Genomic DNA, 20,096 nt, shown 5'->3' on the forward strand with positions numbered 1-20,096 from the left:
CTGAGAGGGAACAATGCTGCTTGCTTGGCTTTTGGCAGGCTTTCAGTCACTTCCCCTGCTTCCCAAAAGCAAATTGGGTCCTTTTGGTGCTGATTCCTGGGTGGCTCAGTTTGTGTATGCTCTTGGGTCCTGTGGGTCTCTCCAACAAACTCTCCTGTGAGGCTGGGAGTTTCTCCTGTTGCCACAACCCTCACAGGTTTTTACAGAGGTTTTGAAGCTTTATTTTCCCGCACTGGAACCCTGGGTTGTGTGGTTCTCACTCTTCAGTTGTTCCTCTGGTATCTGCAGGTGAATGTGGGACTGCCTGTTTCGCCAGCCATTGCCTCGCCCACCAGCTCCTCTTCACCCCTCCTATTAGTCTGAATGAATGTTTCTTCTTTAACCCCTTGGTTGTCAGACTTCCATACAGTTAGATTTTCTGGCAATTCTGGTTGTTTTTTGTATTTAAATTTTTTGTTGTCCTTCTTTTGGTTGTGCAAGGAGGCACAGTGCATCTATCTACTCCTCCTTCTTGGCTGGAAGTTAGAATCTGGCAGTTCTTAATGGCCTAAAGACTCTGTTCCAATTGTGGTTTCATGTACCAAGAATTTCACTAGAATGTTATGTCTGAAAAAGTCAGGCCTGGATTCTGGATGCCACTGGAAAGGAATTAAAATGAACTTTTGAAGCCGATAAAAGCCCTTTAGAGAAATAACCTGGTACCTTGCTTAGTCACATGATTCACAGCAGTCTTTCCAGGTAAGGAACAAAGGTTGCTTTCCTGACAGATGGCAAGAAAACAACCTCATTACATTTTTGGAGACCTCAAGAACTTGAGTAATTTGCCAAAACCTACAGGTATTGCAGACAAAGCCTAATGGCAACTGTATGGCTTGGCTTCTCACCCTGAGGGCCTGACTGAAGATTCCTTATGAGAACCTGTATAATCAATTGCTATTCTTATTGTACTTATGCAAATAATCAGGCCAAATTAAGACCAAGCTTAATGTAGTCTCTCTGATAAAAATGAGGGTGATTTTAGGGGGGGAAACTATGTTTTAATAGAAATCATAATGCCCAATTGTAAATATTAGACTCTAGTTCAGTTAATTGTCTTCAAAGTTTTATTTGTCACCTAGAAACTGAACTGGTTTCTGAATTCTTCTAGTTTTCTTCAACCCTCCAAAATGCTTCATTTTTTAACCTGTCCTTAGACTAGGAATCATTGAGAACTAAACTTTTTTCTCCAAGGGTTGTATATGTTGCACAGAATTCACTCGAGCACCTGGTCACATCACCAGAGAAGTTCAAACTGCAAATAAGGAGGACCTGTTAGACCATCACTGCTTGCCTTCACTCCAGCAAAGCCTTACATCTGGACGTCTTCTCAACGGACAGTCTCACAGTCTCAAACACTGGTTTATGATTTGCCGTGTTCATTGACCTTTGTGTTTTTTGTTTTCATAGACATACACCTTATTTACCTGATTACTTGTTCACACAGGACAGGCCTCACTCTGAAGCCCATCTGCATCACCACCTCCTGAAATGAGACTCAATGGTTTAGTGGAACTGACTTGTTTTCAGGACTCGATGGCTGAGTCAGTAAAGAATGGAGTGGTCTATCAGCTTTGCTTCCAGAATGTAAAAGTTAATTAATTAATTAATTTATAGAGAGGGGAAGGAGGGAAAAAGAGAGGGAGAGAAACATTGACAGGTTGCCTATTGCATGCCCCCAGCTGGGTACCTGGCCCACAACCCAGGCATGTGCCCTGACTGGGAATCGAACCATCGACCTTTTGCTTAGCAGGCTGACACTCAATCCACTGAGCCACACAGACAGGGCATAAAACTTTATTATTTAAAAAGTGGGGCTGAAGGGGCCGACCAAAGTCTCACTACCTTGAGGCTGCTTTCTTTTTTCTGCCCAAGTGTTTCAAACAGAAAAGGCTTGCTTTAGAGGAAAATCTTGGAATGTTCCCCTTAGCCTAGTTTGAATTAAGTATGGTAAACAAGAGGGCTTCAGCCAGGTGTGACACACCTTTGTCCAGGGAAGCCCCTCCTCCAACTTAATTTGAGACACTGAAGTTAGTCTCAACCTTTATCACCTGGTCCTTACCTTTCATCAGATCTTTAGTTGCTGTAATTCTCCTCATTTCAGGACCATGCTCTTTTCAACCTTCTTGCCAAACTGTCACCTCTAGAGAAAAGGACACCTACTTGTCCAGCAGTGCGAACATCATATATGTCACCTCCTAAGAACAGCAGGTTGACCCAAACTTTACAAAACCCCTTTCCCTCACATGAAGGCTCCCTTTCTCTTTTGCGCTCCTCTTCCTTTGGCAGATAGCAAGACTCTCTGGGCCTGGGGACAGGCAGGACTATAGCCCTTGACAGCAGGAAGAAGCTATAGAGAACTTCAACCATTTACCCTTCTAATATTACCAGTCTCAGGGATCTTTGTGGAGGAAATGCTAGTTCATTATAATAAAAGGAAGGGAGCAAAGGGAATCAGACATTAAGCATAATAAATGAGGGAGCTGAGTTGGACAATAAACTGCCTCACTAGGAAGCTGCAGCATTCATTGGCTCCCTAGGGGGATGCTGCACCCTCCATCCTTGGGACCTAATTCCCAAAGTGGGCAGGAAGGACCTTGCCAGCCATTAGCTGGGGTCACCAATGAAGGAATAAAACCAGCAGGACAAATTCCCCAGCTGGGCACTGCAGAAGCCAAGATGGCGCAGGGGTGTGTCCTTCCACTTTGAGGCATGTGCAGTAGGAACCAAGATGGTGATCAAAAAAAGGTTTCTAATCTGGGGGGAAGACTGGATTGGTTAGGGGGAGAGCCCAGCACAAGCCCATGAAGAACTGGAAAACTGACTGGTTGGTTTGAAAGAGCACCAAGACCGAGATAATATAATCAGAGTTTAATAAAGGCTCGGCCCAGTAACACACGTTCATTCACCTGTCCATTCCCACGCTCTCTCTCTGTAGCAACCATGTGGGTCTAGCAGCTACACAGGCCCTGAGCACAGGCCCCAAGTGTGAGCCCTGCAACCACACAGGCTCCATGTGTGCTCCAAGTGCAAGCCTGGCTGGAGCACGGGCAGGAACAGAGGCTAACCTAGCTGGATGGGGACAGAGATTGAACGGGACCGAACCAATAGCACAGAATCTCTGGACCCTGGCCCTTCTCTGGGCTTGATAAAGACAAGACTGGATTTCTTCAACAGTGGATGGACAGAGATGAGACCCTGGGTACCTGGGGGCAGTCTTTTATTTCTAGTCCAATAAATCTTACCTCAACCTCCCATTCGGGAGTCCCTGGAAATACCTTTTCTGCGACTCTGTGAAAAGATCCCATTTCTACCAGCAAGGCTCTATTTCCACGGGCAATACTCCCTACCTTTGGGAGGTCTCAGATTCCCGGGGGGGACCCAGAACCAGCTCCAACTGTCTTAGAGCTGGTGGAGGTACCTCCCAGACTGTCTGCTTGTGTTTGTTTTCAGCATTTTCATCTTTTTTTGGTGTGTCTTTGGTACTTTTGGGGAAGGCACATAGGAGCCTGTCATACTATTTTAAACCTCAACAACTCCCCTTCTCTTTTAAACTTAAGGTTTTAAACCCATTCTCAGAAGTAAGGCCCTTCAGGAAATTAGCTTGCATCTGTTTCTCTCCTCCAGGCATAACTCCACAGTTTCTGCAACACAGCGAGGCAAGGAGGGAGGCAGCAAACTCTGAATATTAACCAGCAAAGGTGGATAGCCTCAATGTTGAAACCACTGGAGCCAGAACGCACAAAGCTGCTTATGAGGTTGTAATCAAACACAGCCCACCCGAAGGAAGTTAATTAGTCCAGAGGGCAAGAAGGAGGCGGAACAGGCTGCTTTTTCTCTTGGTGGTTCTAGAACACCACAGGCAGCTCCTCCTGAGGGAGGCACAGTCTGTAGAATACTGGCCTTAGCTGAGTGACTCAACTCCGTGTCCACTTCCCCATGACATTTTGGCTTGCCTGGGGGTGGGTGGGGATGGGAGGACTCCCAGGGGAGGGAACAAAACTGTCAGGTGCTGTTAGGGCGATGCAGCCCCAGGAAGTGACCAGGCGGAGAAGCCAGACATCTCAGAATGAAGGGGCCTGGTGCAGATTCTAAGCAGCTGCTTGCTGAGTGAAGACAATGGCCTCTTAGGAAGGAGAGCAGAGTGTTTTTTTTTTTTTTAAGATTTTATTTATATTGAGAGAGGGGGGAAGGGAGGTAAAAAGGGAGGGAGAGAAACAGTGATTGGTTGCCTCTTGCATGTGCCCTGACCGGGGATGGAACCTGCAACCCAGGCATGTGTCCTGACAGAAAATCAAACCAGCTACATTTTGCTTTGTGGGATGGTGCCCAACCAACTAAGCCAAACTGGTCAGGGCAGGAGGGCAGAATCTTAAAAGTGCCCCAGGGAACAGAGGGGATGTCTGCAGTCAGCATACACACTGAGTGCCAGAAACAGGTATGGGAGGCAGTGGGCTACGTGGTGGCCCCCAAAAAGACATGTCTGAGTCCTAGTCCCCGGAACCTGTGCATGTCACCTTATTTGGGAAAGGGTCTTTGTAGATGTGATTAAGTTAAAGATCTTAAAATGAGATCATCCTGGACTGTCCTGGTGGGCCCTAAATCCAGGTGTCCTTATAAGAGGCACACAAAGAAGACACAGAGAAGGCGGTGATATAAAATCCCCCCAGAGACTGGAGGGATCCAGCAGCCATAACCATTAGGAGCTAAAAAGGCAAAGGAAGAAATCTCCCCTACAGCCTCTGGGGGGAGAGGGGGGTCCTTCTGGCACCTTGATTTTAGACTTCTGGCTTCAGAACTGTGAGAGATTAAATTTCTGTTGTTCCATAGCACCAAGTTGGGGGTCATTTGTTATGGCCACCCTAGGAAACTTATATGCCAAATGGAAATAGAGGAGGCATTACCCCAGGGAATACACCAGGGAGAAAAGGTCAGGGCAAGTGGGCTTGGACCCCTGCCCTCTGGCAGTGCCGACCTCGGCCAGGAGCACAGCTGTGGAAAACCAAGAACCGCTATTGTCAGAAATGTACGTGCTGTCTCATTGGCCCTGCACTTGTTAAAGGCGTGTAGCCCTGTCACACTCTCCTTCTCTTGCTGCTCCTGGAGGCGGGTCTGGGCTAGTCAGAAAGGTTTCCTGTAGGGCCACCTACCTGAAGATGGTTCCCAGCTCAACACAAGAAAGAACATTTAAAAACACGTGGTAAAGGGAATTCTGACACATGCAACAACAAGGATGAACCTTGAGGACATTAGGCCAAGGGCAATACACCAGACACAAAAAGACTAAAACTATGATTCCACTTACATGAACTACCTAGAGTAATCAAATTCACAGAGGCAGAAAGTAGAGTGGTGGCTGCCGGGCTGGTGGATGGGGAAAGGGGCGTTAGTGTTTAACAGGCACAGTTTCAGTTTGGGAAGATAAAAAGAATTCTGGAGATGGATGGTGTTGGTGATGGTGCACAATAATATGAATTCACTTAATGCCACTGAACTGCATACCTAGAAGTAGTTAAAATAGTAAATTTTATGTTATATATACTTTATCACCATTAAAACAAGTGGTGAGCTCACAGTCATTGGAAGTATGTAAGCAGTGGAGAGATACCAGCGCTCAGTTCTGCTATGGCAGGGGATTTCTGTATGAAGAGGGAAGGTAACCACTAAGGCATCTTCCTTGGACTCCCTGTGATTCTTGTCATTAGCATGGCCTTGGGCACACATCCCAGAGCCAAGGGTGTGGGGGTGTACACCATGCAAGAGAATGCCCCTGAACAGATGCAGGAGGTAGGGCCCTGAGGACAGGAAGAACAGGGAAAGAACTGAGAGAATCAAGAAAGAAACAGAACCTAACTCAGCTACCTGGGTGCAGGAAGAGGAGGAGAAGTTTGGGGGTGGAGTAAAGTGAAGTCTGGAGAAGAGGAAAGGTCACTTGTACCAGAGGATGTGGGCTGAGAACATCCACTGGCAGTTGACGCTTGGCGTTCAAAGGCCCAAACAAGCATCTTCCTGGGCTCTGTGGCTCTGAAGAGCAAAACTGCTTCCTTGGTTACAAAGTGTCCAATTCAGAAAGGGGTGAATTAAACTAAACCAGGAGATACTGAAATAAATCAAGCTCAGATAAAGTTAGGAATGTATAACTCTGGTATTTCATACATGTGTAACACTTAAGGGAATTAGGTATATCAGAGTTCCCACAGATTAGCCTTGCAATTCCAATTTAAAATGGGTAATTGAGTCATCCACTTCAGACTTATGATTTTAGGCAGAATGCTGAAAGAGGATCTGGCTGAGTTTGTGACAGTTTTGAGATGTCTGAGAGAACTTAATATTCACCCTACTTATACACTTAATTTGTTAGATTTTAAGAACTGTTTTAGGAACTTGGAATTTTATGATGGTTATTTATAAGCTTAAGGAAACAACATACATTAAATTTGTAAAAACCACTAAGATATTTAAAGAAATTTAGTTAAAGTTATAAACACCCCCACCCTTAAATGTAATCATTGAAATGAACTATATTCGAAAACAGAATAATGAAATTTGTAGGTTAAACTTAAAATCTTGGGGGAACATTAGGTTTCAAAATTCTACTCCATACCAATTAAATTTTAAAAAATCCACTTCAGTATGCTGAACAGTAACAGAAAACCCAAGCTGCCCTAAGGCGTCTGTGTGAATGTGCGGTGCGTGTGCACACAGACACCGCCCCCCACGCCCCGCCTCCCCCAGGAAACCTCTCAGGGACTCAGGGATGCAGATGAGGCCCCAGGGGCAGCTCCGATTCTGTGGGTGGGGAGCACACTGTGCCAGGGCAGGCAGGGCCGCTGACTTTAAGGGCTCGTGGCCTGAAGTTCACGACAACACCAGGCAGTGAAGCAAACTTGCAGAAGTCAGAAAGCAACCCCAGCCCTGCCCTGCAACACCAGAGCAGGGCCTGAGGAGTCCAGGGTGGACACTGCTCTGCCCTGGGCCGCAGCCTTGGATGCTGCTTTTCGAGGGCAGGCTGGCTCAGCGCCCTCCATCCCTAGGCCCACAGAGCTGGTGGTGCCCATGGGGACACCCAGGGCACACGGATGGAGAGGGCGGAGTTGAGGAGCTCAGGTCAAGAACTGGCTGGTGGAGGTGACTGGCCAGGCACTCCCCGCTGCCTGATCTGCCCGCTGGAGTAAGGGGCACTGGGGTTTGGTGGTCACATCTAAAGGTTGCTGTCCCCCTAGGGACTGCCTCTACTCTCAGGCGCCTCCAAGGTCACTGAGCCCCTGCAGCGTTTTGAAGCCAGGCATCCTGGCAGGCTGGCCTGCCTTTATTTTGACAAGCGCTTGCACCGGACCTGCCCTCCCTGCCAGGACATGGCAGCTTTGCTCAGTGAGGGGCTTCATGGCTGTGTGTTGTTTGTGTTTCAACTTTGAAGTCTTTAAAAATGACATCCTCTGAAAGAAACAGGCTTTTGGAAACAGATGCCTGGCTGTTGCCAAGTGTGATTTAATTAAAATCCAAGAAACAGCACCAGCAACAAACAAACACCAAAAAGATGCTTTCTCTTAAAAAGAAAATAAAGTCAGCCGGGAGGCTCAGCAGCCTGAGGAGGGTTTGGTCTGCTCCCCTGGGACCACAGCTCCACCCCAACTCCACTTAAGTCACTGTGTGGTCCCGGGCAGCCACTCCTGCAGATGAGGATGTACAAGCTCATTGTTCCTGAAGAGTGAGCAGAAAGAGGGAGAAGGGCATCTTGGACCGCAGAGGTTTGGAACACTGGAAATTCAACCAATATCCATTTCCTTTTTTGTCTCAGACTTTTTAGCTACTGTGCTTTATGGCTCAATGAAGAGGTGGTGGCATCTGCAGTACTTCCCAAACTTACTCCTTAAGCCCACCCGGAGCCCCTCGTCAGAGCATCTCGTAGGGCTGGCACTCTCCTGCAGGAAGTCCCCAAGGTCCCTCCGCTCCTACATTCCACGGATTCTCAGCACTTATGATCCATCCCAGAGCCCTCCTGATTGCTCTGCTTGGGAAAGAACCGGAATCTGTTGTTTACGCCTTCCAGTGAATGCACTTAGGCCTGTGTGTCCCTCTCTGTGATAATTCTGTCCATTTCAGATGAGACGTTTGGTTTCCCTGTCAGAGGAACTCTTGGGTCATGACTACGAGGTGGAACAATGACTTTGGGGCTCCTCTGGCTCCCCAGCAACCTGCTTTCCAAGAAGAAAAGCCATTTCTTGGAGTGAGAAGCTGAGGACTTGAGGGCCATCACGTACAGTGAGCAAGTGGTGGGGACAGGAGGGCCCAGAGCTCCTAGAAGTTCCTAACTCCATCTCCCCCAGCTGCCAGGCCTTGGGGACAAGCATATTATTAGTCAGGGTTCTCCAGAGAAACAGAACCGAGAGAGAGAGAGAGAGAGAGAGAGAGAGAGAGAGAGAGAGAGAGAGAGAGAGAGAGACAGGGCGGGGGGAGGGGGAAGGAGACTGATGTAAGGAATAGGCTCATGAACTTGGGATAGGGCGAGTCTGAGCCTGAGGCCTGCAGAGTGGAGACGCAGGGAAGAGCTCACCGTGCAGTCTCAAATCTGGAGGCACTGGGAGCCAGAACTCCTTCCAGCCTCTTCTCTGAAGGCCTTCAGTTGATTCAGGGGCGAGGCCCCCCAAATTATGGAGGGTCATCTGCTTTACTCAAAGTTCAATGATTTAAATGTTAATCTCATCTAAAACATGCCTTTGCAGTGGCACCTAGACCAATGTGTGAACAGAAGCTGGGTACCACAGCCTGGCCAAGCTGACACATAAGATTAACCATCCCAACAAACGAAGGGTCTCTGCCACTTTAAATCTCTAGGTCAGAGGCAGGCTCAGGCAAAGCCTCCACGAGTCTGGGTGAGCAGAGATGAGTCACCCTGGAGAAGGGATCCAGCTTGCTCCCTACTCTGGGCAGGAAGCCGTAAGGGAGGGGGTGGCGGGGGGCAGGGCAGGAGATCCCCAGGATCCCTGACTGTGGGCAAGGCCCTGCATGTGCATGTGCCTCTGGGTCCAATTAATTTCCCCAAGACCTTTGGAGTCAGAACCAGTGAGCACAATGGCCTGTCACTAAGGAGCATTGTGCCATTCTCCAGGCAGCGGGGCAGGCAGGAGCTGGCCCAGGAAGGGAGCCACAGTGACACAACCCAGGCAGGTGGCATCTTCCCCATCTTCAAGCCTTGTTCTTCAGGGCCTCGTTCTCCTGCGGTTGGAAAAACAGGGGCCACACCAGCAGCAGCAAGGAGAAACTAGTGAGGCTTAAAGAAGGAACAAGAGGTTGAAAGCGGTGTCCTTGGGCAAGGCAGGGGCCTCTGCCTGGATCCTAGAAGGTCATTGAGTTTGTCCACAGATTCCAGGGACCCTGGGAGGGAGGGGGTGGGGGTGGAAGTGGGTGAGATGCAACGAGCAAAGCCATAGGCTCAGTGAGGGCCCAGGGCTTGCGGCCGGGGTCCTAGGCCTCTCTTTCCACCCCAGCACCCCTGCTTTCTGCCCACAGGGTCTCCCTCGGTGGACCTCTCCCCTCGAGAGGCTGTGCAGGTGGAGTCCACCAGGAGCACTTTGCCCCACACCCGCTCTCATGTGCCCCACCAGCTGGCCTTACACCTTTGGGTTCCTGAGCAGTCTTTTGCCAGTTTTCTAAATCAGTTTCCCTAATTCCATCCACATTCCCCCTCTCCTTTTCAGGCCTGCCTCTCCTGACCTCCCCTGGGTCCCTCTCTTTAGAATATCTCAGCACCAACTGCAGCATGCCTTCTCAGCAAAGAAACCCAGGAGGCCTTTTCCTTCCCTCCCATTCCACCAGGGAGGCAGGACGGGCAGATCCAGGCCCCCCGGACCTCTGCGGACATGAAGCCCCAGCACTGCCTATCTTCTGGTGTCTGGGACCCAGACTGCCAGGACTGAGCCAGTCAGACCGCCACGTACAAGGTGGTCAGGTAGCCCACTGAAAGGTGGGATGGCTGGCGCAGCACCTGGTACAGGTGGGCCTAGCGCTCATCCCGTGCTTATCCCTCTGTAGCTCTTGCTTTCTCCTGCTAGCTCCCACGCCTGGTGGGAAGTGACGTCCCTACGGGAAGGCCATTAGGTACCTTAAGTAAGAGGTTATAAATCATCTCAGCCAGCACCTCCTGGACACGCTGAGTGTGCTGTAGGCCTTTTCCCCAGAACACAGGGCTCAAATCTTCAACAACTGTGTCCTGCCAGGTGCCACAGAGGAGGACAAGCCCAAGGCAGCCATCTCAGCAGGTGTCTGAGTGTGGGTGGGGACAGCCACTGCTCATGGGTGGCACCACTGACCAGATAGGCTGGGCTTGGCGAGGCAGCCTGGTGCTCAGCAGAGGAACGGAGTGGCCACTCCAGCCTTGCAGGGAACTTGGGGAACAGGCCCTTGGGCGGTGGGGCAGGCAGTTCCAGCTAATCCCCCACAGGAAGTGGAAATCAGGAAGACAGGTTTCATTTTCCAGCGAGGATCCCTCTGGGGCCACAAAGCCCTCCCTTCCTGGCAGCACCTGCAGGCTCTGTCTCCCTCCACCCCCCACCCCGCCCCCAAGGTCTATAACACAGCTTTTTCCAAGGCCTGCCCCGCCCTCCTGCACCCCTTCCAGCCGCCCTCCCCCCGTGCCAGCAGGGTGAGGCAGAGGTAGAGGCTGAGGGGCCAGGCCAGAGGAAGGGTACAGTGAGGGTGGGGCTGCCAGGTGAGCTGGGACTAGCTGGCTGTGGTGAGGCTTTGTGGGACTGCACAGGTGTAGGTGTGGGCTGTGTAGGCCCCTGCCTGTCCCCAGCACCACTGTTACTACTCTGTGGGGCCTGAGTCCTGTGTGCCAGGAGGCAGTGACTGTCTTTACACAGCTCAGAGCAGCGGAGTCCCAGGCTGCCAGTCCCTGCTCCCTGCAGGTAGATGGTGTGCTGGAGTGAGGAGGGCCTTGGTCTCCCCTCAGGGTCCTGCCCCTAGCCTGGTGGCCCTCAGTTGTAGGTGGGCACCCTGCAAGCCTCCTTGGACAGGCTGTTGCTACAGAAGGCTCCATGGGGACAGCGGCTGAGGCAGGGGCAGAAAGGCCTGCTCGGGGCACAGAGAGAGCTGGGGCTTCCTGCAGGGCATGGGGGAGCCCTGGGCTGAGGGTATGGGGAGAAGAGAGACAGGTCTGATCATCACAGCAGTTGAGAGGGACCATGCAAGGCAGTTAAGACAAAGTCCCCATGGGGGTGGGGGGGTGACTCTCTGTAGCTCCCACGCCCAGCACCTGTGCCTATTTAGGGGGGTGCATAGTAGCTAGCATGTGCTATGTGCCTGCACGCTCCCTCCAACCGCTGTCCCCTACTGCCACTGTCCTGGCTGTCTGCCCAGCCTGGCCACTTGGCATCCGTCAATGGCAGAGCCGGGAGCTGACCAGCCACGGCAGGCTCTACACTCACTCCCGTCTACAGCACCAGCTGCCACTCGGATCCATTCTAGAGAGAGCACCATGATAGGCTCTGCTTTCTCCACTTCTTCCTGGTGCCACCCACCCCTCGGGCACCCAGGAAAGCCAGCCAAGTGAGAGAACCAAGTACTCCTGCAGCCAGGCACCTGCAGCCCTGAAGCTCTGCCTGCACGGGAGGTCTGGGTCTCTGTGGGCAGGAGAGGCTCGGAGCTGGGGTGACATGAACACTGAGTGAGCCCTCAGGGCAGGGGACCTGGAAGAGGGGTGAGAGCTGCAGCCTCCGCAGGTGGGGGAGGGTCATGAGGCAGGCAGGCAGCAGGGCTGTGGACAGGTCTGTTTGCCCCAGACACCCACGTGAAGGACCCATGGCTCCTGGGACGACGCAGACCTCTGTCAGTGCCAGCTCTCGCTCTTTCACTGTGGCCTGCAGCGCCATGCAGGCCTCCCAGGTCTTCTGCTCTGGCCTCTGCCCCCATGTCCTGTGATGACACTCCTCTGCCAGACAAGGGGCAAGTCGCTAGGGCTGCTGTCAACAGGACGGGCTGGCCTCTGTAGTGGCCAGTATGTGGGGTATGTGGTGGGGGGTGGCCACAGAACCCCTGGGGGCCACGTCCCTGTGAAGCCCCTCCTGTCATCCTAGCTCCTGCACTGGCTGGGGGCTAGGGAGTGACCTCACAGCACGAATGTGAATCCAGCTCAGAGCCTGGAAGAAATAACCAACTCATCCAACACAGAATCAATGCCTCTTTCTGAAAACAAGGCCAGCTAATGGGACCTGCGTGGTGGCAGGGAGCTCAGTGGTCATCCTGGCCACCCTCCCCTTCAATTTTTAGATGGGAAGCTGAGGCCAGAGGAGGGAAGGGCTGGGCAAGTTCAGGGTTGAGCTAGTTCCCAGTGAAGGCAGCCACAGCCACAAAGCCCTCACTGTCGGCCACGTGGAGCTCAGCCACTGGCTCTGGCCGCTGGAGCCTCGCAGTCCCCTCCCTGTATTAAGGGACAATGGCTACCAATGCTCTTCCTGCTGGTTGCCGGCTGCCTCCCCAGAGCCTGGAACAGTGCCTGGAAGAGCAGGCACAGGACTGTGGATGCATTCACTGAATTCCTGCAGTCTTAGTCTCACTCATCTGTATTTTCTCATTTTCCTATAGTTGTATAATGCTTTTATATTACAAAAACCTGCCACTTTTTACTTTAAGAAATATCCTACCAACCTCACAAGACTATTTAAGGAGCAAAATACACACAAGAAAATGCTCTGTAGACCGGAAGGCAGCTTGCAGATGGGAAGGGCATCTCCAATGACTGCTCTTCCCCAAGGCGCTGGGCCAACACCAAATAACCAGGATGGGCAGGGGCCCCTTCCCACCTCCCACTCCTTCCACTTCTCAAGGGCCCACTGCTCCTCCAGTCTTTCCACTTTGGAGGCTGGGGCAAGGGGAGTGGTGGGCAGAGTGTACAGGGAAGCTGACCAAGGATGGGCAAACTAACAAGAGATGAAAAGTTGATTCTCACCCAAGGGAAGGGAGAGACACAGAGAGAAACACACAGACACCAAGAGAAGCCGCAGGAAGTGGTGGGAAGACAGGCAGAGCGACAGGCGTGGATGTGGAGGACCAAAAAGGGGCAGGGTAGGGGCATCTCTCGAGGTGGGCACCGGCCTCAGACCCCAGGCAGCATGGCCCGCTCTGCAGGCAAATGCACCCTGACCCTCTCCTGGTGAAGATAAAGTTGGAAACATCAAAATGCCACATCCCTTAGAGCAGCAGCCATTGGCAGGGCTCCACACGGCTGCAGCAACCAGGAGTTCGAGCTAATGAAAGTTAAAAAAATAAAAATAAAAAGCTGGGAAATGCTCCCGGAGAGGCACATGGCACCGCTCAGGGCCAGTGGGTGGGGTGGGGAGGACAGCAGGCACTGTGACAGGGAGAGGGGGGTGCCAAGGTCACCATTCTCACTGGAACAGCCGACTCTTCAGTGACAGTGAGTTCTGGATGCAGCGACTGAGTCTGCTGTTTTAAACAGGGGTCCCCTCCTACACTCCTGCTTCCCCCAGTGAGAGGGTGTGATCCAGACAGAAGGGAGGGGGCAGAGAGAGTGTGTGTGTCGTTTTTCTCATAGGTCACCCACAGTGCTGCCCTGGTAGGGGCAGGTGGCTGCCCCAGAACCTCACTCTGGGGAGGAGATCTCAAATGTTGACCCTACCCTTGGGTGTCCTGATGGAGAAGCCAGAGAAAGGCCCTAATCACCTGCATAACCCTTCTGCCAAGTGGCTCTGCGGGCAGGAGGTGTGTGGGGTGCAGAGAGGAGCCGCTAGAACACTGAGCATGGGGAGGAGTGACGACACCCACTCTGTGGACTTCTGGAAGGCTAACCTGGTCTGGGGCTGGGCGCAAAACGTGAGTCAGTCTGAGCCAGAGACCACTGGCTCCTGAGGGGCAGAGGCAGTGGTTCCTGAGAAGTTTAAAACCATCCAGTAAGGATTTTCTGAAAACCCACTGTGCCCAGCATGGAATCCAGAGCCTCTGCCCTAGAAAAGTGTGCAGAGAAAGGACACAGCATTAGGTGAAAGGGGAGGGTGTGCAACTCTCCACCAAGGAGCATGCATGGCAGGGGTGTCCATGGAGAGACCCCACTTTATTTCAGGAGCTCTAAAGAAAGAGCAAAGCAGGTTCTGGTCATCCCTGAAGAGGTGGGCACTTGTTCCAACAGAAAGCCCCACCCACCAGACCTAAAGCCAGGAGAGCTGGCCCAGCACCAGGCCACACGGTCACGCCTGGCCACACAGAGCCTGCTGTGTCCCTGGCCTTAGAAACCAGTGAGGCAGGTCCTGGCCCTGTATTCCTTCTGCATCTTTATCACTGGAAACTCCTGTGCCCAGCCCGGTCAGAGAGTGGTGGACTTTAAAAAAGGCTTCTTTCTGTGTATGGAATGAACATGATTCCACGCAAGCAGCAGATCAGGAACATTGAGGCCAGCCCCTCCCAGTAGGCTCCTGCCCCTCCCGCCGCCTCGGCAGAGGCCCCAGACCACACCTGCCAGATGGGATCCCCGAGGTGCCCACGGAGGCTGGGCACCGTGCCATCTCTCTATCCAAGAACACCACTACCTGACAGGCTGCCGGGAACAGCCAAGCCCCTTGGACCTTGCTCCCAGAAATCCAACCACACCGTGGATAAACGTGCCAGGTGCCATGGCCACACTGACTTGCCTGGTGAGGGCACCCCCTGGCACACAGCAATGGTCTGGGAGCCGAATGCTTTCTGAGTGCCCACCCTGACTACGATGGCAGACACACATCTGCACAGCTCAGACTTACTAAAGACTGTTACAGGCCTGTGGGTGTTCAATACAATGCCAGGGACAATGGTGGCCATGGTGTCTCCACCCTCAGGAAGCCTAGGACCTAGCCTGACAGACCAAACGGGCACCAGGGGAGTCTATCTGTGGATAACAAAATGCTACCCAGTGTGATAAAGACCCAAAAGGCAACTGGCCTCCGAGCTGGGGGCCAACATGGCCCAGAAAGGCAGCCTTGGAAAGGTAAGGGGCATTCAGCAGAAAAAAGGAAATGCATTCTGGGTGAAGGAAGACTAAGATGAAGGCCAAGGCTGGGGGGCTCCCTGCTTGCTGTCTGGTGGCCTGTCAACCTGTTTGCCTAAAGAGCTTTTCATAGGTGAGGTGTCAGAGCAGAAAAGATGACCTCAAGGGCCATTCCACTCATTTTTTGTCTCGGGGTAGAAAAGACCCGCCCCATCTCCAGGTCCCCAGGGAGCTTCAAGTGCTTGCCTGTTATCCAGCCCCCTTTGGGAAGCAAGATACCCTGGATCCCGGGGGCAGGGAGAGGTTCTTGTTTGTATTAGCTGATGTGGCTCCTGCTCCCACATGCAGAGGGAAGCCAGTCCACCCACCCTGGCTATGGCAGACTGAACCAGGAGTCCATGTCCAAGCCACACCACTGCGAGGGGCAGGCGGGCTAATACTGGGCAGCTTTGCCCACTAGGGCTGTGCCATACTGAGTGGCAGTAAACCAACCCAATCACACCCCCTTTACAGGAAAGGAGGGAGACTAGTGAACAGGAAAAGTGAGCCACTTCAGCTCAGTGTATGCTGGGAAAACTGACCCCTTACTCTGGTGCTGCATGAAGCTGGCTGACGTCCCAGTCTGGAAACTTTGGGACTCAGAAAAACTGTTGGGCTGGCTCTCACCCCTCTTCAGGACTAAGGGTTACCTCTTCCCCAGGGATCCTCAGAGATGGCAAGCCTGATCCCAAGACTCAGGGAGGGACATCTGGGGAAGCCTGAGGCCTGCAGTGTTAGGGCTGGAGAAGGGGAAGGGCGCGGCCTCTTCCATCCTCAGCTGGCTTCTCTTATCCCCACGAGCGCCCACTCCAGACAGCTTCAAATCTGCAGTGAGCTTTGCATCCAGACTGAGCCCCAGCCAGGCAGACAGAATCCCAAAGCTCTGTGAGCTTGGTCTGAGAAAGGATACCAAGATCTTGGTTGTAGCCTGGCCAAACCCAAAGAAGCGCTGGTTCTTCTGTTTCTTATCATCTTTGCTGTAAAAATGTGTCTTGATTTGCAGAGCCAATGCAGTTTCATACAATCTGTAGCATTTGCTCTGCTCAGTATCCTGGATACCCTTTGGGGAATGAGGAAACAAAACTCAGATTATCTTCTGGGTCCAAGGTCAAAGCAGACTGAGGATCAGGAGGCAAGCCTCTGAGCTGACCCTCGGCCCAGGCTCTTTTCATGATTACATTGCTCCTAAAGGGATGGGGCCATGCTCTGCTCCTTCAAGGCAGCTTCCGGGCATCCTGCCTGCATCACTGGCCACAGCTCAGGATCGCTAATGTTAAGCAAGTGACAAGCACGGACAGCTGGAGAGTCTCCAATCATGGACCCCCTGATCTTAGAGTTGAATGAGGGGCATTCAGAAGCAGCAGCAGTAGTCATCATGAATTGCCACACACAGTCCTCAGTCTCTGCTTCCATAGTGGGTGGAGGCGCGGTACCAGACCCAGGCATATGCTGAACTTGGGGTTTGTGAATCCTCTGAAATTCTTGCAAGCATGTGTATGTTGGTATATTTGTCTGGAAAGAATGTCTTTTGAGACCTCAAAAAGCTCAAGGACTTGAGGTTAAGATTGCAGGGATTAAAGATTTCAGTCAACTTCCAACCTTGGGGCTCTGGGCACACACAAACCCTGCAGCCAAAGGGACACTCAAACACAGGAGCAAATGCCCTGCAAATGCGGGAGGCTGTTACTGTCCTGGCTGTCATTACTCCTGCCTGGTCCCCAATACCCACCCTGTAGGTTTGAGACAACACCACAGTGGGACTGACCACCCTGAGCTCTGGACACACCCGTCTTTGCCTGTTGCGTTATGGAAGATGCTCTCCCTGGCCGACCCCCAGTGAGGCCCTGGGTGTTTTCCTGTCTCCCAGTGACTGCTCATACCCTGCTCATCCCCCTTCTGAACATCACCACCTTCAGGCTAGAGAAGGAAACCAGACAGAAAACCACAATTTGGGAGAAAGGACCACTTTAGCACACAGCACAGGCCCAGCGCAACATTGCCCTGAACAGCCTCAGGGTCCTAGAAAGCCGTCTGTCTCTCATGGACACATGGACACCAGGCTGCAGGGCCACAGGCATGCCCGTAGCTGGCTCTGGAGAGGACTATGGGTGCTGCCCACAGCTGGGGGATGAAGAAGCCAACACACAGGGATGGGGGAGGGGGCAAATTATTCCTGTTTACACAAAAAAGGGGAAGTCTGATTACACCCATCCTGCCCCCCAGTCCTGCCACTAAGAAGGCCATCAGGACACCAAGAAGACCAGTGTTTCTCAGGAAATGCTCCCTGTCTCAAGGACCCTGTGGGGCCACAGGAACTTAGCTATTCTTCACAAACCAGGGAGAAGGTCAGCTTTAGCATGTGGAACCACACTCAGCCCAGATGAGCCAGAGGCACCCACAGCGTTGGTCTCCTGTGACCAGTCCTAAAGAATGCTGACTTCACTTCGTTCTTCTCCCCTTCAAGAAGGGCTTGTCTTGTCCCCACCTGTCAGCCCCCTCCCCCTTCTGTTTCCCCAGAAGCACCCACCCTAGTGCTGGGGGAACAGCATGTGATCAAGTAGAATCTTCTTACTGTCTGGTGTGCAAATGAGATATGATGGTCTGGAAAATCCATTATTCTGTTTGAGAGCAAAAGAGTTTCTACAGAGGCCATGCACTGGTCTCCAATTTTTGAAAGACAAAAAGAAATACACACAGCTAAAGTTATGTGGTGCATAATGCCATGTTTCTTTGATGATTCAATTCAGAGAACGCACCTGGGAATCTAGTGGCAGCTCAGGCCTCATTCTGTTTGGAATAGCTTGAGGCAAGAGCTGACCCCCACCCATCCCTGCTCCAGGTCTCTGCTTCCCTTTCCCTGTGCAGTGTGCACCTTGGGACCACACACTCCAGGGTCCCAGCAAACTAGATATGAGGGGGGTGAATGTCACAGAATCAGGAGGGACATGGATCTGAGAAGGTTTTGGAAGCTCCTCCCAGGAGGGTGCCTCTACATCCTCTTCAATCAGTGATGGTTAAACTTCAGAAATGCCACCTTCGATCCCCTCTCCCAGCCACATAAACCCCACCACTGATGGGGTCAGTCTAGCAAGAATATGGGCCCTGGACTCAATCCCCCCAAAGCTGGGTGAAGACAATCTATCTGGTGATGCAGGGGGTACAACCTCCTGCCTCTCTCCCACTCAACAAAGTCCAGGCCACCCTTCTCTCAAACGAAATGACGGAAGGAAAACAAGCCAAGGAGAGGTGGCTGACAGGGCGGGCCCCAGGGTGGCCCTGGAGCAGAGGGGAGAGCCAGATCTGCAGGCAGTCGCTAACCAGTGGGACAGGGACAGGCAGAGGGCAGGGCGCTGGCAGCTTCCTGAAGTTTCTGTAGCCAGACAGTCCTACAGGAAACCAATCCAATTCCCCTCTCCCCTCCAGTGTTCAGTAGGGGCTCATGGCTGAGCACCTGTCAAAGTTATTCAGGGGAGATAAAACACCGTCTCCCACCTTAAGCGCAATCTAGAATGCCTCCAGGTGGACAACGACCTAGGGACTGGCATCTCAGCAGCCCCAGGGTCGTGCCCTTGGATTCCCTGGGGACGCTGACAACTACGAATTCCTTAAGGACCCTTGGCAGAGAGTGACTGTCAGTGGGTAGAGAGGAGGAAAGGCACCTTGGCCCAGGCCAGGCAACCCTCCCTGCGTCCCCTCTCCACAACCATTCCTGGGATCAGCCTCCTCTGCCTGAGGAGGAGAGAAGCGGGAACATTATTTCAACAGGTCCCCGGCAGCCCAGCCTTGCCCTGCCATCCTTCCTCCGCTCAGTCCTGAGGCCTCAAATTCTGCGGGAGCACCGTGGCACCTGCTGCCCGACCGGGTTCCATCCCCGCGACAGGGGTCCCTGGGCGGTGCCCTTCGGTGTTCCCAAGCCACGCCGGGAAGGGGCGGGGCGCTCTCGCAGCCGGCGCGCCCCCTCGCCGCGCCCCCTGGCCGCACTCACCTGGCGTAGGTGCTGCAGCAGCGTCCCTGCCTCCTCCCTCCGGCCCTGGCGCACCATCCTCAGCAGCTCCTGGACCATGCTAACGCGCCTGTGGTAGGGGGGTAGTCCCGCGCCGGCGCCCGCGCGCCCCGCCTTGTCCCCGGCGCGCAGCAGCAGCGACGCCCAGAAGTCGGGCCGTTCGCGGCGGGGACCAGGCGCCGCGCCGGGGCTGCCTTTCTCCGCCAGGCTGCCCTTGGTCTGCCGGGTGCCCATACCTTGGCGCCCACGACCGGCGGCCCGCCTTGGGGCTGCAACTTTGGGGGAACTGTTGCGCGCAGGCGGCCCAGGGCGGGGGCGGTGGCGTTGGTGGCCCGCGCTCCCCTCGCTCCGCCCTCCGCGCTCCCCGAGCGCGCTCCCCTAGCGCTCGCCGCCAGCCGCGGGCCCCGCCCCCGGCTGGGCTTTGGCTCCAGCTCCAGCTCCAGCTCCAGCTCCAGCTCCAGCTCCAGCTCCAGCTCCCGCCCTTGAGCCTGGGCTCTGCGCCGCCGCGCGCCGCTCTCCTCCTTCCCTCCTAGCCTCTTCCCTCCGTTCCTCTCCCCTCCCTTCCCTTCTGCTTCCCTCCCCTCCGCTCCGGGCTAGGGGCAGGCAGGACCCCCCCTCTGGCGTCGGCTCCAGCACAGCGCCCCCTGCGGGCCACAAAGCCACTGTGCCTGCAGGGCAGCAGTGGTGCGGTGGCTACCGGGGCGGGCAGGCCCTAGGAGCCATCGCTTGTCCCCACTAGGTTTCCCAGATGCTTCCACTACCTCGCGTGAGGGTGAGGCCCGCGGGACGGGAAGGGAGACAGTTCGTGCATCCCGGACGAGGAAAATTTAAAGCACGGGGCCATCTCTCCGCCCCAGAGTCGGGTTTCTCAAAGTGGGCTCCGCTGAGCATCAGCACCCAAGTCCTCTGAAGAGCTGGTTAAAAACGTAGACTCCCGGGCCTTGTCCCAGATTCACTAAAGGAGAATCTCTGCGGTGGCATCTGGGCATCTGCGTTTTTAGCCACCTCTTCTGCTGATTTTGATATACCCTCCTTTGACACTTG

At 53.4% G+C, this 20,096-nt stretch overlaps 1 protein-coding gene across 1 annotated transcript in view; it reads right to left on the reverse strand.

The window, feature by feature from the left end:
* Positions 1-19,568, reverse strand: part of LRRC75A (leucine rich repeat containing 75A) — a 46,865-nt gene extending 27,297 nt beyond the window's left edge. Inside the window, exon 1 of the mRNA XM_045824028.1 lies at positions 19,035-19,568. Coding sequence (XP_045679984.1) covers positions 19,035-19,286 — 252 coding nt within the window. The 5' untranslated portion in view covers positions 19,287-19,568. The remainder of the gene's footprint in view (positions 1-19,034) is intronic.
* Positions 19,569-20,096: the final 528 nt, after the last annotated feature.

Source organism: Phyllostomus hastatus, unplaced genomic scaffold, assembly GCF_019186645.2.
Source record: "Phyllostomus hastatus isolate PE091 unplaced genomic scaffold, TTU_PhHast_1.1 phas_scaffold_55, whole genome shotgun sequence".
NCBI classification, from domain to species: domain Eukaryota; kingdom Metazoa; phylum Chordata; class Mammalia; order Chiroptera; family Phyllostomidae; genus Phyllostomus; species Phyllostomus hastatus.